Source organism: Puma concolor, chromosome A2 (assembly GCF_028749965.1).
Source record: "Puma concolor isolate L17-30 chromosome A2, mPumCon1.1.hap2, whole genome shotgun sequence".
NCBI classification, from domain to species: Eukaryota; Metazoa; Chordata; class Mammalia; order Carnivora; family Felidae; genus Puma; species Puma concolor.
In genome coordinates, this window is record NC_141668.1 from 99,891,070 (window position 1) to 99,909,484 (window position 18,415).

Genomic DNA, 18,415 nt, shown 5'->3' on the forward strand with positions numbered 1-18,415 from the left:
GTTGGTTGAGCTTCAGATGTCGGGTCAGGTCATGATCTTGCACTTGACGAGTTTGACCCCTGTGTCAGGCTCTGTGCTCACAGCTCAGAGCCTGGAGCCTGCTTCCTACTCTGTGTCTCCCTCTTTCTCTGCCCCTCCCCAGCTCATGCTGTGTCTTTCTCTGTCTCAAAAATAAACATAAACATTAAGAAATATATATATATGTATATATAGAAATATATATATATATATATATATAGACATCCAGTATTGGAACACCTAGATACATTAAATAGTTTATAGATCTGAAGACAAAAGTAGATAGCAATGCAATAATAGAGGATTTCAATAACCTGCTTTCAACAATGGATAAATCATCCACATAGAAATATAATATGGAAATAATGGATTTGAATTACACTTAGACCAAATGGACCCAATAGACATGTACAGAATACAGAGCATTTCAACCACCAACAACAGAATATACATTCTTCTCAAGAATGGAACGTGGAACATTCTTCAGGATAGATCATATGTTAGGCCACAAACAACTCTTAACAAATTTAATAAGAGTGAAATCTTATCAAGTATTTGACCACATGATATGGTATAAAAGTGAATAATAGGAAAGCTGGAAAATTCATAAATATGTAAACCGCACACTTCTGAAAAAACAGTGGATCAAAAGAAGAAATCGAAAGGGAAATTTAAAAAAAATCTTGAGATGAATGAAAATGGAAACAAACATACCAAAAATTATTGCATCTAGCAAAAACATTTCTAAGAGGAAGATTTATAGCGGTAAATACTTATATTAAGAAAAGAGAAAGATCTCAAACAACCTAATTTTACATTTCAAGGAAGTAGAAAATGAACAAAGCAGAAGAAAATAATAAAGATTAGAGCAGAAATAAATGAAATAGAGACTAGAAAGATGATGGAAAAGATAAATGAAACTGAGTTGGTTTTTTGAATAGAAATAAATAATTGACAAACCTTTAGCTGCACTTACCAGGAAAAAAAAAGATGACTGGAATAAGGGAGTAATATAACTGATACCGCAGAAATACAAAGGATCATAAGAGACTACTATGAACAATTTTATGCCAAAAAATTAGGTAACTTAGAAGAAATGGATAGATGCATAGAAATGTAATTTACCAAGATTTAATCATGAAGTAATAGAAAAATGGAACAGACCAACAATGAGGAAGGGATTAGATGATGATGATGACAATAATAAATAATAATAAATCCCAACATATAAATGTCCAGGATGAGATGGCTTCACAGGTGAATTCTACCAAACATGTAAAGAATTGTTACCAATCCTTCTCAAACTCTTACAGAAAATTGAAGAGGAAAGAACACTTTCGAACTCATTTTACAAGGCCAGCGTTACCAAAATACCATGATCCAAGACAAGAACATTAAGAGAAAAGAAAATTACAGCTCAATATCCATAATGGACATAGATGCAGAATCTTCACCAAAATACTAGTGCCAAATTCTAGAACACATTAACAGGATCATACACGAGGATTTAATGATGTTCCTCCCTGGGATGCAAGCATCATTCAGGGTATGTAAATCATTAACATAATGAAGGATAAATATATCATCATCTCCATAGGTGCAGAAAAAGCATTTGGCAATTCTTTTATGATAAAAAAAAATCTGAACAAATTAGGTTTAGATGGGATGTTTCTCAGTATAATAAAATATTGAAAAGCCCACAGCTAACCTCATACTTCGTGGTGAAACACTGAAAGCTTTTCCTCCAAGATCAGGAACAAGACAAGGATGCCCACTCTTACCACTGTGTTCTGTTTAATGTAGTACTGGAAGTCATAGAGCAAGTAGGCAAGAAAGAGAAATAAAAGGCATCCAAATCAGAAAGAAAAAGTAAAATTGTCTCTGCAGATGACATGCTCTTATATGCAGAATACCCTAAAGACTCCACCAAAAAACTGTTCGAACTAATAAGCAAGTAAAGTTGCAGATACAAAATTAGCATGCAGAAATCATTTGTGTTTCTATATACTAACAAATTATCTGAAAGAGAAATAAGAAAGCAATCCCATTTGTAGTACCATTAAAAACAATAAAATACTTAGGAATAAATTTAACCAAGGAGGTGAAAGACATGTACACTGAAAACTGTAAGACATTGATGAAAGGGATTAATGAAGATCCAGCAATTGCACTAATAGATATTTACCCCAAGAATACAAAAATACGAATTCAAAGGGATACATGTACCCCAAATGTTTATAGCAGCAGCATCTACAATACCCAAATTATGGAAATGACCCAAAGGTTCTTTGATGAATGGATAAAGAAAATGTGGTATATTTATATACAGTGGAATATTACTCAGCCATAAAAAAGAATGAAATCTTGCAAAAAAGGACGTGGATGGAGCTAGAGAGGTTTATGCTAAGTGAAATAAGTCAGTCAGAAAAAGACAAATACCATATAATTCCATTCATATGTGGAATTTAAGAAACAAAACAAATGATCATAGGGGGAAAAAAAGAGAAAGAGAGGTAAACCAAACACACACTTTTAGCTATAGAGAACAAACACATGGTTACCAGAGGAGAAGTGGGGGGGGGGTGGGAATGGGTTAAATAGGTATTGAGGATTAAGGAGTGTACTTGTAATTGAGCACCATGTGTTATATGTTAAGTGTTGAATTACTAAATTGTACACCTGAAACATACAGTATAATGAAACTAACAATACACTGTATGTTAACTAACTGAAATTTAAATAAAAAATTTTTAAAAACAGATTGAAGAAGACACAACTAATTGGAAAGGTACCTCATGTTCTTGGATTGGAAGGATAGATATTTTTAAAGTTCATACTTTGTAAAGCAATTTATAGATCCAGTGCAATCCCTAGCAAAATTCCAATGGCATTATTTTTACAGAAATAGTAAAACCATTTTGAAATTTGTGTGGAACCATAAGAGACCCTCAATACCAAAAACAATCTTGAGAATGAAGAATAAATCTGGAAGCATCACACTTCCTAAATTACAATTTATGATACAAAGGTATAGGAATCAAAACAGTGTGGCACTGGCATAAAATCAGGCACATAGACCAGTGGAACAGTATAGAGAGCTCAAACATAAACCCATGCATACGTGGTTAACTAATATTTGACAAGGGCACCAAGAACATACAGTGGGAAAATGGTAGTCTCTTCAATCAGTGGTGTTAGGAAAACTGGATATGCACATGTAAAAGAATGAAACTGGACTCCTGTCTTACATCAGTCACAGAAATTGTCTTGAAATGTATCAGAGACATATGAAATCATAAGAAAAAGAGACTTATCTGACACTGTAAAACTCCTAAAAGAAAACATAGGGGGAAAATCCTTGACTTTGTTTTTAGCAGTGTTAGCTTGGATAAGACACCAACTTCACAGGCAAAGAAAGCTAAAATAAACATAAACACATCAAACTAAAGAGCTTCTACACAGTAAAGGAAATATTCAGTAAACTGAAATGGCAACCTATAGAATGGGAAAAAATATTTGCAAACTATATATGTCATAAGGGGTTAATATCTAAAATATAAAGAACTCACACAGCTAATAGGGGAAAAGCAAACAATCCAATTAGAAAATTGGCAGAGGAATTTAAGAGACACATTTCCAAAGAAGATATACAAACAGGTATGTCAACAGATGTATGAAGAGGAGTTCACGGTCACTAATCATCAGGCATACCAAAACCACAATGAGATATCACCTCACACCTATTATGGTAGCTATTTTCAAACAATGAGGTAACAAATGTTGATAAGGATGTGGGGAAAAAGGAACTCTGATGTACTCTTGGTTGGAATGTAAACTGGCATATCCAAAATGGAAAACAGTATGACGGGTCTTCAAAAAATTAAAAACAGAACTGTCAGATGATCCAGAAACCTACTCCTGGGTATATATCTGAAGGAATTGAAATCAGTGCATTGAAGGGATAACTGCACACCCATGTTCATTGTAGCATTATTCACAATAACCAAGACATGGAAGCAACCCAAATGCCCATCAACAGATGAATGTTAAAAAAAAAAAAAAAAGGTGTGATACATATATAAACTGGAATATTATTCAGCAGTGGGAAAGGAGGATATCCTGCCATTTGCAGCAACACAGATAAACCTTGAGCACATTATGCTAAGTGCGATAAGTCAGAGAAAGACAAGTACTATATGATTATCACTAATTTGTGGAATCTAGAAAGTCAAACCTATAAAAAAAAATAGCCAGTGAAATGGTGATTACCACCAGGGAATAGGATGTGTGAGGGGTAAGATTCATAATGTTTAAGGGCACAAACTTGTAACAAGTAGTAAATAAGCCAGAGAGATATAAAAATAAATAAATAAAAATAAAAGGGAAATACTGAACAAAACATATTTGAACAAAAGAGCTTTCTTGTACTTTAAGTTTTTCCTGAGTTTTGTTTTGTTTTGTGTACCTAGAGAGGTTGGTAATATGGAAGGAATATATATTAAAAAAAAAAAAATAGTCATGTGGGATTAGTTGAAAATAAAGAACTACTGAAGAAGGGGAACCAGTTCTGGTATTTTATGAATCTTCTAACCTAGATAAGAAAAAGCCACCAGAGCAAAAAATTTTAACAGCTTTCTTTTATAATCCAAAATTTTAGTTATGAATATTATCTATCCACCCTCCAACCTGGGTAATTTGAAAAAGTCACTTGGTTCTTCCAGTTTTTGAAATAAAGAGTCTAATTTTAGCTTCTCTTTAGTCCTCAAAATTCCTTTTCTTCTCCTTGTTTCTTAGATTTTTATGCTGCACTGCCCCATTCTGGCTAGAAGAGAAGTTAGCACTCAGCTCAGATACTTCCCAGATCTCATCTTGCCTTTGGGGCAGGTAGATATCATGTTGCTTTCTTAGACTTTCATTTCTGTTGTAAGTTGAGAACTGACATCACCTCCAGGTGGGGTGTGTAAGGGTATAGTGGTACCCCAGGTGGTTCTGCAGTCGCTGTGTCCTTCTGTGCTGGTAGAAGACAGACCTAGACTCTGGGATGCACATCTATACATGACTGATGATGACTGCCTTTTTTACTCCCATTTTTGTCATGACAGGAAAGGTCTTGCATGAGGAGCATGTTGAACTCTTGATGGAGGAGTTTGCATTCCTGAAAAAAGAAGTGGTGGGAAAAGACCTGCTAAAAGGGTCTCTCCTCTTTACAGGTCAGTTTGAGGTGGGATCACAGGTCATGTGTAACTGGTGAGGCCAGAAAGCTAACTAGGTTCTTTCCTAGTTCTCTAGGATGTAATTTGGATTCATTTTTTCTAAAGACTGTCTGACTGAAGGCCAATTTAATATAATCTTCCCATGCTTCCACAAACAATAAAAATAGCCTTTTTTTTTTTTTTTTCTTTCCTCAAATGAGATTTAAGTGCTCGGTGGACCTTAGGTAAAAGTATGTTAGAAATCTTAAGCTTACAAATGCTTCTGTCCCAACCTTTTAGATAGAATTTTCCTCATTAAATCTTAACAAATTGGAGACTATTTTTCCACAGGAGGTTGAACATGGACTCAGGTTCTTGGAGAGGAGAATATTTTTGTTCTCTTTGCAGAGTAAACAATATTCATAGCCCCTTTCTTCCTCCAACACGTTACAAGGACATGGGCAGCCCCCAGAATATTTGGTCTATGCTATATTTGATTATTTGCTCTATGTTGGTCATTATTTGAGGAGCTCCATTAGCAATAGGATATGAGCATCCTGGAGCCTCCTGCTCTTTGGATGGCCTTCTTATCTGGCTATATCCTAGAGTATTTGGAACCTTTCCTGAGGGCTTTCCTTATAGAAGCAAAACCCTGATATGGTCAGGCATTGCTAAGTGGTAAAACCATTTATCTCCTCATGAATTTTCAGAAAATAACAGTGAAACCTCTTTTTAAAATCCACCTTCATCTTTTAAAATAATGATAGAGTTGTAACAATAACCATGAACCTGTACAAGGAACTGTGCCACGTATGTGACATGTATTAATTAGTTCATGTTAATTCATATATGATAATCCTATAAAGTATTTATACCCCCATTATACACACAGAGAAAAGGAAGCTCAGAGAGGTGAATAGCTTCACAAAGTTGTCAAAAACAGCTTTGTGGCAGAGCCAGATTGGAGCTCAGGCCTCTGACTTCATGGCTCAAACATTTGATGGCTGCTCTGTCCTCTCCAAAAAGCCCAAGAGCAGACAGTAACCAGCTGAGAGGGAGAAACCTTTCTTTTGTAACTTTGATATTTAGGTCCTAGTGACTTCAAACCATGTTGTCTATGAAACTTATAAATTTTTTTGCTTTTATTTATAGCTTGTTCTCTTTTTTTAAAAAAAAAATTTTTTTTATAACATTTATTTATTTTTGAGACAGAGAGAGACAGAGCATGAATGGGGGAGGGGCAGAGAGAGGGAGACACAGAATCGGAAGCAGGCTCCAGGCTCTGAGCTGTCAGCCCAGAGCCCGACGCGGGGCTTGAACTCACGGACCGTGAGATCGTGACCTGAGCTGAAGTCGGACGCTCAACCGACTGAGCCACCCAGGCGCCCCTGTTCTCTTTTTTAAAACATAGTCATAATATGAATTCTTTTCAAGTCAGTATCAAATTTGTAAGGAATTAGTTTAAACAACGTAACAGGTTATGTAGCCTTTTAAGTTTGGGTTATGTTTAAAATTGGGGCTGGAGAGAGTCGGGAGCAATATCTTAACCACACATATTTCTCACACAGATATTTTTTTTAATGTACTTTTGTGTAGGAGATTATGAAGACTAAGGAAGCACTTAACACTGTATCAGTTTTTTTTTATATTCAACGTTTTTATTTATTTTTGGGACAGAGAGAGACAGAGCATGAACGGGGGAGGGGCAGAGAGAGAGGGAGACACAGAATCGGAAACAGGCTCCAGGCTCTGAGCCATCAGCCCAGAGCCCGACGCGGGGCTCGAACTCCCGGACCGCGAGATCGTGACCTGGCTGAAGTCGGATGCCTAACTGACTGCGCCACCCAGGCGCCCCAGTTTTTTTTTATATTGACATAGTTTATAGGTATTGCTGTTTTCTTCATAGCTATCATGGTGCCTTCACCCTATTGTCATTTACCCTATTGTTAGTTATATGGTATTTATAGGAATATAGGCTTGGGGGCCTAAAATACCTTGATTCTTTTTCTTTTATAAGACTTCTTTAAATCACTAACTGAAGAGGGTATGTATGTATGTGTGTGTATGTTTACTATATGTAAACCACATGTGCATAGTAGAAGCCTGAAATATTTTTATTATCCTATGGGCTAGGTGGACTGCTGTTTCCAATAAAATGTTTTATTTTCCTAAGAAAATTGAATCAAGTAAACAAGAAAAAAGAGAAATGCTTTTATGAAGTTTTCATTCAGGCACCTAAATATTAGTAGTCATCTTGCATATCATGCTGTAAGGCAAGGTTGCTTTGTCTTGAGGACCTAGCCACACACCTGCCCACTTGCTCCCTCAGCTCTCCAGCTATCAGTCCTTACTTCCCACTTCCCATGGTATTTGTGATTCCCCACAGCTGGCCCATTGGAAGAAGAGCGGTTTGGCTTCCCTGCGTTCAGTGGCATTTCTCGCCTGACCTGGCTGGTCTCCCTCTTTGGGGAACTTTCTCTTATATCCGCCACTTTGGAAGAGCGAAAGGAAGATCAACATATGAAAATGACTGTGTGCTTAGAGACAGAGAACAAACGGTAGGTTGTGAGAAACTGTGAGGAGGAAACTTGAGGACATTGTCATATGTTCACAAAGGTGAATCTAGACAGAGCCCAGAGGGCCTAGACCCCCAACCCCAACTCCAGAAGGACTGTCTGCTTTTGTAGACACAGTAGGTGCTGGGATTTCACTTATGTTGGCCTTATTCATCCTCACAGCAGCCTTGGAAGGTAAATAAGACGAACATGATCCCCTTTGCCAAGTACATAGAGGCTTACGGAATTTGAGCAGGTTGCCTAAGCCACACAAGTGAGCAAGATCAGATGAAGTAACAGAAATCCAGTTTACCCCTGAGACCTGAATTTTTTCCAACATTTTATTATGAATGTTTCAGACATATGGTAAAGTTGGAAGAATTTTGCAGTGAACACCCATACAACTACTACCTAGATCTTGCCATTGACATTTTATCCTGCTTGCTTATCACATGTCCAAATATCCATCCCTCATTGTGACTACAATTTAAGGTTCTGTTTCTCAGCTTTATCTTATTCTGTCATACTATTCCCAAAGTGTTCTGATTCTTTATTTTTTATACCAAGTCTTTTAAAACAAAAGCATATTCATAATTCTCCTTGAAAAGCACTTGGGCTCTATAAAATATTTAAAATAACAAGTGTTTTGGAGTGTTTCTAAATGTGCTTCCAGCTGGTGGGGCTCTTGGTAGTAAAAGAAACAGACCATTGGGTATTTACAAAAAGAGAAAAGTATTTGGGTTCCTGAATGAAGCCTGATCTTTGTCCATTTTGAGGAGTTTCCTCTTTGCTGGGGAAAGGCAGAGGTCACAGATGAAGGAAGATAAAGCATGCGGAACCTGCAAGGGCTGCATTTGGAGTAATAGCACTAGCAGACCCTGACCTTGTAAGTGTAAGAATTGCAGCTATAGTCTGACCATCCCCACAGACAGGTGCTGTCCCCAGTAGCCAGAGCTAAACATAGCTCAGGGTGCTTCTGGAGCACAGAAAAGGGGAATGTCGAGAGTCAGGTCATGCTTCTCAGAGGAAAATGTGCTCTTCTCAGTCCTTGACAGGAAATAAGATGTGAGGGAAGCAGAGACTAACTCATTATTGCAAAGGCGGGGCAGGCATCAGATGAGAGGTTGGGACAGATGGCAAACAACATATTATAATAAGTTGTTAATTACATATAATACTTTCTACTTCACAGATTATACTTTTACTGTCACACCACCACAATAGCATAGGTGAAGCTGTATATTTATTAGTCATGTCCACTGATTAGGAAATTGAATCAGAGGAAACATCCTTGATGTTTGGCATTTCCTCAGACTTTTAAGACTCCATGTTCTATGGAAGGATATGAGAAATTTTCTTAGGTAGATCAGAACCATTGGAATATCTCAAATTTCTTTTTATTCCCTTTTTTTTTTTTTAATTTTTTTTTCAACGTTTATTTATTTTTGGGATAGAGAGAGACAGAGCATGAACGGGGGAGGGACAGAGAGAGAGGGAGACACAGAATCGGAAACAGGCTCCAGGCTCTGAGCCATCAGCCCAGAGCCTGACGCGGGGCTCGAACTCACGGACCGCGAGATCGTGACCTGGCTGAAGTCGGACGCTTAACTGACTGCGCCACCCAGGCGCCCCTATTCCCTTTTTTAAAAAAATATTATTTATTTTATTTGAGAGAGAGGGATAGAGAGCACGAGCAGGGTAGAGGGGCAGAGGGAGAGAGAGAAGATCCCAAGCAGGCTCCATACTCTGCCTGGAGCCTGATGTGGGGTTCAATTCCACAACTTTGGGATCGTGACCTGAGCTGAAATCAAGATTCAGATGCTCAACTGATAGAGCCACCCAGGTGCCCCTGTCTCAAATTTATTTGTATCCAACGTTAAAGCAGTGAATAAACAGCATTAATGTTCATCTTTGTTATCAAATTCTGGAATGTTTTAAAGTGTGTACCATGTGCTTTTAAAACTAGCCATGAGCTGAAACTAATACAGTGTTAATGTCACCTACCTCAGTTAAGTAAAACAAAACTAGCCATGGAGATTAATGTTTTAGAAGTGAGACCAACTTTTTCATGATAGAGTTTGTAATAATTTATTTTTAAAAATTGGAGTCATAATAAAAAATTTTTAAATGATAGATTGAACACCTTAGTTTTACTAGTTTACTAATCTAACTACTATCTTTTAGACTCTGTCTGACCTGAATATGAATTTTTTATGTATGGGCTATCATTGATTTATACATGAATCATCTTATCATTTAAAATTTTTTTTTCAACGTTTATTTATTTTTTTTGGGACAGAGAGAGACAGAGCATGAACGGGGGAGGGGCAGAGAGAGAGGGAGACACAGAATCGGAAACAGGCTCCAGGCTCTGAGCCATCAGCCCAGAGCCTGATGCGGGGCTCGAACTCACGGACCGCGAGATCATGACCTGGCTGAAGTCGGACGCTTAACCGACTGCGCCACCCAGGCGCCCCTCATCTTATCATTTTAATGACTTCCAGAATCGACGACTTGGTGAAATGTAGCTCTTCAAAGCAAATAAGTCCCTGCTTGGTTTACATGCTGCTTAGTATAGTGTCCTCTGTGACAGAGAAAGGCCATCTTATCCTGTAAATGCAGTTATGGCTTCTGACTGTGCTTGGGAAGAATGCTTGGGATCTGTGGGCTTCTTTCTCTCTCTCCCCCAAAACTTGACTCAGTCTGCAGGCCTGAGTTTCAGCTTTCAACTATAAGTAGATGTCTTTCTAGGGTTGTTAACTGCACATTAGGAGCCTGTGCCAGTTGTTTCCAGACACAATTTTTTAAGTTATAGCTACCTTCAAACAAAGAGTAGAATAGAGCAGAACCATAACTGGGAATGGGGAAGAGGCTGGCGGGGGGTGGGGTGGGGGGGGTGGGGGGAGGTGGTGGGAAGCATGATTTTGAGAGGTCACAATAAAAGGACTAGCCAGACAGGGATCATTACTTGAATTCCTGTTGTGGAAGTGCTGGTGTTAGAGACTGTTTACTGAGTGCTTACTGTGTGCCAGGCACAGGCCTAGCCCTTTAACAAGAATTTTCTCATAGAATCTTTATGCGAACTCTCTAAGTGGGAATTATTATGATCACCTGGGAAACTGAGGTTCAGCACTGTTAAGAAACTTGCTAGGGGCGCCTGGGTGGCGCAGTCGGTTAAGCGTCCGACTTCAGCCAGGTCACGATCTCGCAGTCCGTGAGTTCGAGCCCCACGTCAGGCTCTGGGCTGATGGCTCAGAGCCTGGAGCCTGTTTCCGATTCTGTGTCTCTCTCTCTCTCGGCCCCTCCCCCGTTCATGCTCTGTCTCTCTCTGTCCCAAAAAAATAAATAAACGTTGAAAGAAACTTGCTAAAGGCACAGAACTAAGTGTTATGTGAGAATCACACTTAGGCAGCCTGTCTCCTGTCCCCAGATTGTGACACCTTCTCCCCAAAACTTCATGGGAAGGGCACAAGAAAGGAAGGTCTTAGAAACCACATCAGGTCTCGTCTTTCCCTTGTTGCAGTCTTCACCTGCCAATGATGTAGGTGTCATTGTCTTAGAGCCCAAGGTCATCCAAATAACCCTAGTGCAGCTTAATTCTCAAGCCCGTGTTCTTTCCATCTTACCAACAGTTTTCACACTTTGTAAAAATAAACAATACTTTTTTAATCCAAATGTCATGTGGATAGTCAATGTATAGAAGAGTTACACGTTTCAGCTCTCCTGTCAAAGACAGCTGGTAGGAGTGTGGTCCCTGCCTGCTCATCCTTAAGAGCCTGGGGAGAGCAGTTAGAAATCACCACCTCCACCGGGTTTGCAGATGCAGGCTGAAACTCGGGATATGGATGTGGTTAAACACCTCCCTGTGGAAGGGGAGACCTAAGAAGCTTTTTGTTGGTAGTCTATGCCCAAGTTGACAAATGCAAATATTTGCAATGAAAGTTCTCGCAGAGAGAAAGAGTGGAGGAGTGGTCTGTGAATTTAAAACTTGTGTTTTGGGTTGGGATGTCTGGAGCTAAGTGTTGTCCAAGCCCGGAACATGTGTGGACAAGGTCCCATCCTCAGCCCTATTCAGTTGACAGTAAAGTGCCAACCGTCAGTATGCACACACCGGATAATGTATGGAAGTGTTTAATCACTATATTGTATGCCTGAAACTAATATATCGTACACTGTTAAGTAACTGGAATTAAAATAAAAACATTTTTAAAAAGTTACAGATAAGACAGTCACAAGAAAGAAGAAACTGATGTTCACACAAAATCATTGAGTGAATTCCCTTGCCTGATGGCAAAATTAAATGAAGGACTGTTTGGCCCTGAAGTTGGAAACAATCACCCAAGGCCTTTGGGAGGCTGGTAGAGGTCAAGATGCCACCTGAGCCACTACATTGAGCAGCAGCTTCAGGGAATATGCAGACCTGTTACCAGGTTATCACGGGCTAGCAAACATCCACCTGCACTCTCTTGTAATCTCTAACATTTATGATTCTTTTGTCTTTGCAGTCCGCTCACATGGATTGAAGAGAAAGGACCTGGTCTAAAACGAAACAGACATTTAAGCTTCCATTTTAAATCTGGGTCCCTGGAGAATATGCCAAATGTAGGAGTCAATAAGAATATTTTCCTGAAAGATCAAAACATATTTGTCCAGAAACTCTTGGGCCAGTTCTCTGAAAAGGAACTGGCTGCTGAAAAGAAACGCATCCTGCACTGCCTGTGGCTTGCAGAAGAAATCCAGAAATACTGCTACTCAAAGAAGTAAGAGAAGGAAACATGCGGCACATCTAAGATGGGGCCATAGTTTGCTTTTTATGAAGAGTTGACCTCTATCTCTATTCTTACAATTAAACATATCTTGGGCAAACAGGATTTGCTTACTGTCCCGAGCTGTGTTGGGAGTGATATTTGGGAGTTGGGACACATGTAATAGGGATGAGAGAACTAACCTTGGTAGAGCTGAGCCAAGTGCTTCGTATGCCTGATTTAATTTACTCTTCCCAACAGCCCTATCAGATGGGTATTACCAGGTTTGTTTTCATTAGTGTATTGGAAAATTTTATTTGAAGTCACCCAGATAGTAAATACGAGAACCAGCCTTTAAATCTTACTCATGCACTGAACCACTGCAAAATAGCCTCTTCCCTGCTTTAAGGAGTTATGTTTCACCCAACAAACTGTCACTGGGCGAGTATGCTAGGTGCTAAGGATTCTAAAAATGAGTAAGACATAGCCGCTTTCCTCGCTAACCTTGTCGAAAGCAAACCAGTCATACAAACTGGTCACTGTAATGTAATAGGTCCAGTAAAAGAGATATGCCTCTGGTCATCTGGAGGAAGGTTTGGGGAAAACCTACAAACCAAATCTTCATAACTAGGTTAGTTGCGTACAGGTGAGAGGAGGGCTTTTCTTGGCAGAGTGCTGACATGAGCAAAGAGAAGGAAGTGAGAAACAAGCTGGTGAGTACCCTGGGAACAGTGTTGCTAGAGCATTGTGTCTGGAGGAGGGAGTCCCAGAGATTAAATCTGTGGGGTCCCTATAAGCCAGATCAAGGAGCTAGGGTCTTATTTCTCAGGCACTGAAGGCTCTTATTTAACAGGGGAGTGGCATGGTCAGTTTTCTAGTTTAGAAATGAAAACTTCCAGGAGGAAATGAGACTTGAGACCAAGGAGGAGGCATCCCGTTAAGAGCCAACAAATGTGTTCATACTTGCAGCCCTTGGCTTATCTAGACTCACTGCTTCTGTTGAGACACAGCTGACTTGAGGCAGAGCTGATTCCCAGGCATCTTCCCTTTCATTTCATTGGTTGTCCTGTTGCATTTTCTTTGAAGCTTGTGTTAGATTTCTTGCCTTTGTGAATGTCTCCCTCTTGCTTTTTGCCTACTACCTTCCCATTGTGAGGTTTAGGAGCTGGGAGGTCATTGGTGTCAGCACTCTATTTTCTACCTCGATTTCCATGATTCTGTCACCATACACCTCAAGGTAGAAACCAAAACTCCTTAAGGTTGTTCTTTTATTTGCCATGTAAAACAGTTTAATAAATATTGGTCAGTTAGTTCTCTTGTTTTATTATTCACATCAAATATCCTTTGTGGCCAGGAAATATTGTATCTATTTTTGTGTGTTGTACAGCATCTAGCATGAGGCAAATATGTGATTAGAATGTAGTGCAATGGCGTCTCCCATTTGGGCCTGATAACTCTGCTATTTCAAAAATATTGGCCATATTTGGTATTAGAGGTGGGGGTGAGTGTCAAAACCAGAGCTGGATAGTAAAGTGGTATAAACTGGTTTTATTTAATTAAGACTTGTGATAGATGAAAACAGATCTCAGTATAGAACCAGGCTCAATTCCAAATTGTATTTTCAGTGGATGGAAAATTACTAAGAGGAAACATGGGGAGGGAATTCTGTCTAAACCAACTTGATAAGGTTCTTGCTGAAGGCAGGCCAGTGTACTCAAATACCAGGGGTGGGGGACAAGGGATTTGATCAGATATTGAGGGTAGGGATTCTTATGGAACTGACTTAAGAGTTTTGCTAAATTGGGTGATGCAAAGACAGACGTGGAAATCCAAAGTTTGAGGCCTCATTTGAGAAGAGGGTTCAGAGGAGCCTGACTAAAAGTTTGGTCAAAGTCTTTGTCATGGGTTATGTGATTACTAATTGATGACTACTCATCTTAAGCTTGTTTTGTGTGTGGTCAAGAGATTAAAATGAAAACATCCATTAGTTTTACTAATTGGTAAGAATTGCAGAAGGAGAAGGAAAAGATGGGAGAAAATAGAATTTGGAGAGATGGAGCAGGAGTCCTTCTTCCTCTGCTATTTACAACTGCCCTCATCATCCTTTGGGGCTACTGGAGCCATTCTGGCCCCAGCCTACTGCAGCATTTCCCAAATACTCCTTCCTCTGAAACCCCACCCCCACCCCCACCCCCACCCCCAATCTATCACTGTCTTCCAGAGCTTCACTGAAGTTAAGCCACAAGTATCCCCTGCCATTTGTTTACCCAAAATATGGTGACCTTTGTTTTTTCCCTTGACTTTCATGGAAGGCTTAGTGAGAAAAGAGGGATTTGAGGTCTGAGATTTCAGAACAAATTAGGCTTTTAGTCCAACTAGAAGAAAAAAGCCCTTTATCCCACTGTACTAATGCTTTGTGTTAGAGGGTCTTCTGGAAGGAAAGTAACATAGTAGTGCCCTTGATCCCTCTCTGCTCCTCACCCACTTATGTGGTAGGAGCAACCTGCCTTTAGTGATAAAGCTGAAAAAGATACTAAGCAGCAAAGCCCAACCTCCCTCTAGGTGCACCTGAATTCTCCATTTGTCCATGTGGTAGGTGACAGGGGTAGGCTCTTCCTCTGTAGTGGGGTGGCTTGAAGCTTTGAAAGAAAGTTACTCTAAGAGCAGAGTAGCAAACCTATTTGGCTTTGGATCCCAGCTACATTTCCCAATCTTTGTCATAATAAAACTGGTACTTTTTTAAAAAACTTAGTCTCTCTCCTATGTTTATAGCTGAATTGGTCCCCAGAATTGGGAAGGAGAAAAAGGAATGCACCTTGCTGGCACCTTAAATCCCAACAATAGATTCTCTGCTTAGGGTTTACTGCCTGAAGGAATCAAGCGGGGGGGGGGGGGGGGAAAAAGAGGGTGGGGAGGAAACATTTCAGTCAATGGCTCTACGGTTCCTCAAGAGAGGGCTTCTGTTTGGGAAATTCCTTGCTAAGCCAGTCCATAAGTAGTGGTGGTGTTGGAGATGGAGGGGGATTGACTGTAATAAAAGGAGAAGCTTTGGGAACCTAGGTTGATGGGTTGAAGGGGAAAAAAATAGACACTCCTCTCTGCAAAAGTAATTAATAGGATTTAATGGGAAAGAAGGTAATTAAGAGGTCTAGGATAATGAAGCCTTTGATACTCAAAATGTGTGCTGACCAGTAGCCTTGGCTTTGGCATGGCCTAAAAACTTGTTAGAAATGCACATTCTGAGGCCCACCTTAGACCTACTGAACCAGAATCTGCATTTTAGATTGCATGGTGATTCCTGTGCATATCAAAGTTTCTTGGAGCTTGTGGACTAGTAAGGAAGAAAAGTGTTACTCATAATGTTAAAGCACAGCTATGAAGAATGCTAAAGGAGGATTTTATTTTTTTCTTCTTTCTTTTCAACGTTTTTATTTATTTTTGGGACAGAGAGAGACAGAGCATGAACGGGGGAGGGGCAGAGAGAGAGGGAGACACAGAATCGGAAACAGGCTCCAGGCTCTAAGCCATCAGCCCAGAGCCCGACGCGGGGCTCGAACTCACGGACCGCGAGATCGTGACCTGGCTGAAGTCGGACGCTTAACCGACTGCGTCACCCAGGCGCCCCAAAAGGAGGATTTTAAAATCTTGTTCTAGGGAGAGTTTTTCTAGTCAAGAATTTAGGAAAACCTTCCCTAAAGAATGCATTGAAATCTGAACGTTGAGAAAGACTTTTGGCAGGTGTAGGCAGACAAGGATGTGGAGAACATTTCAGGTGGAAGGAATAGCACATGCAAAACCCTTATGTCCAGCTATGCCTGAGGCCAGCAATACCCCTGGATGTTACAGGTGTGGGCACCTTAAATTCCCTCTTGTTAATTCCATTTGGCTTTTCTAAACCTACCTTTTTTTTTTTTTTTTTTTTTTAAGTTGTGAAATGAGAATGGGCTACTAACATTGGAGAGTCTCTTTTACTGACTTCAAAAAAGTATATTACTATTTATTAAACAAGCAATATCCGGGCCTGATGCTAAGAGGCTTACATACCTTATTCCATTTACTTTTTATAATTCCTATAAAAAGCCATATGCAGTAAGCACTTTTCCTTCATCTTTTTTTTTTAACACATGAGGCTCAGAATTTAAGCTGCATGGCTGAGTTCCTTTACCTAAGTCAATGCAAAGTGCAGCCTACATGCTAGGTCCTGTGGCCCAGTCCCTCTTTGTGTAGTTTTATGGGTAACACAGCATGCTCATTTATTTATGTATTGTGTATTAATGCTATCATGCTACAAAGGCAGAGTTGAGTAGTTGTGACAGAGACCGTACGGCCCACAAAGCCTAAAATATTTATAGTCTGGCCCCTTAGAGAAAACATTTGCCAGTCCCTGTTCTAGGTGGGAGCTCAGGTCTCTCTGAGGAAAGGACTAGGGTACAGCAGTCCAATTCTGTGGGAACCTGGAATTATGAATAATTCCCCTTTGCTTAGACAACAGCTACAGAAGAAGAGGCTTCAATGTTTTTCCATAGAGAGTTATGTTACCAGTGGGTTTCTCCAGAGTTGCATACAATCATAAATGCTCAATTGGCCTTGGCTCTCTATCAGTGACTCACTGTGTTCTGAGATACTGTAGAAATGCTCTACATTTGTTGGAAGTCTTTGAGAGCCTAGAGGCTTCGGGAATTGGGTTGGTGAGGACTTGGGATAGGGAAGGACATGTCAGAGCACTGTACACTGAGTCTAGAGTCCAAGCACAATATCAGTCCTTGTTGGACACCCAGAGTCTTCATTTGGAATCAAAGGAGTCATTGTCCTGGCAACCTGAGGATGCCCATGAGCAAAGACTATATACTGGGGATGGACAGAGTAAGGGGAATGGCTGAAGCCTGAGTTCCCTTGCACAGTCCTGGAGTCTGTAGGTCCTGAGCTTTATCCTGGGACCTTAAAGGGCCACTACCTTCCTCTCAGTCACATAAAAGTGCTGATTTTGTTTGGGGATCTTCATGCCTGTGGCTCCAGTGCTAGTGCTGGACATCAGGGAACAGGCAGCCTCCAGTGTCAGTGGTGTCCACTGAGTTTTGCTGGAGAAACTGGACCAGGGAAAGGTCATTCAGAGGTCATTCTGGATACAACAGGAATCTCCCATTACTAGCAGCTATCTCCACAGATTAAGCTGGTCAAAATCTAGATGGAGTGTTCCATGGTCTTTCTATTTCTTCGTTCAGTAACTGTCCCAAGCACTCACCTTGTGCTTGGGGATCTGGTGGGCCTAAGTGCAAGGCTTACAATGACAAAGTGGTCCCTGCCTGCCAGGTATTCACATTTTGGAGGGGGAGATGAACAAAGTTATGAAAGACATGTGGAAAAAAAGAAGCCACAAATATAATTGTGAAAAGAATGAGTGTGATGTGAGGACAGGTTGGGGAGTCACTGGAGTATATGAAAGGCTGCACTGAGGTGACATTTACTGGAGCCAGAATGACAAAAGGAATCCACACTGCACATGTCTGCAGTGTGTCAGGGAGAAGATATTGCTGGTGCAGAGAATAGGAGACAAAATTGTGTTTTTCTGTTAGAAACATTAAAAAGGTGGAAAATGTGCCTGTAGGATCCTGGAAGGGGAGAGGCAGGGAGAAGGCAGATCATAGACCAGATGCTGGGACCTATTAGACTGTTAGTTATCCATTCCTCGCTGACAGCATTATTCGAATACCTTGAATCTTAAAACTACGAATATTTAATAGCTCACATTTTTCTGGGAGAAAATCCAGGCACAGCATAGCTGTGTGATACTGCCTCAAAGTCTCTATGAAGCCAGGGCTGTGGTCTCAACGGAGACTGAACAGGGTGATATTTTACTCCCAAGCTCACTGATATGGGCAATATCAGAATATCAGAATATCAGAAT

General features: G+C 40.2%; 1 protein-coding gene across 6 annotated transcripts in view; it reads left to right on the forward strand.

The window, feature by feature from the left end:
- Window positions 1-13,820, forward strand: part of BLVRA (biliverdin reductase A) — a 54,927-nt gene extending 41,107 nt beyond the window's left edge. For 4 of the 6 annotated variants that reach the window (XM_086697047.1, XM_086697046.1, XM_086697043.1 and 1 more), the window contains 3 exons: window positions 5,121-5,228; window positions 7,597-7,768; window positions 12,271-12,649. In XM_086697047.1, the coding sequence (XP_086553173.1) occupies window positions 5,121-5,228; window positions 7,597-7,768; window positions 12,271-12,529 (539 nt within the window). In that variant the 3' untranslated portion in view covers window positions 12,530-12,649. Of the gene's footprint in view, window positions 1-5,120; window positions 5,229-7,596; window positions 7,769-12,270 lie in introns of all 6 variants that reach the window. The other 2 variants (XM_086697048.1, XM_086697049.1) reach the window with 1 other exon arrangement.
- The last annotated feature ends 4,595 nt before the right edge of the window (window positions 13,821-18,415 follow it).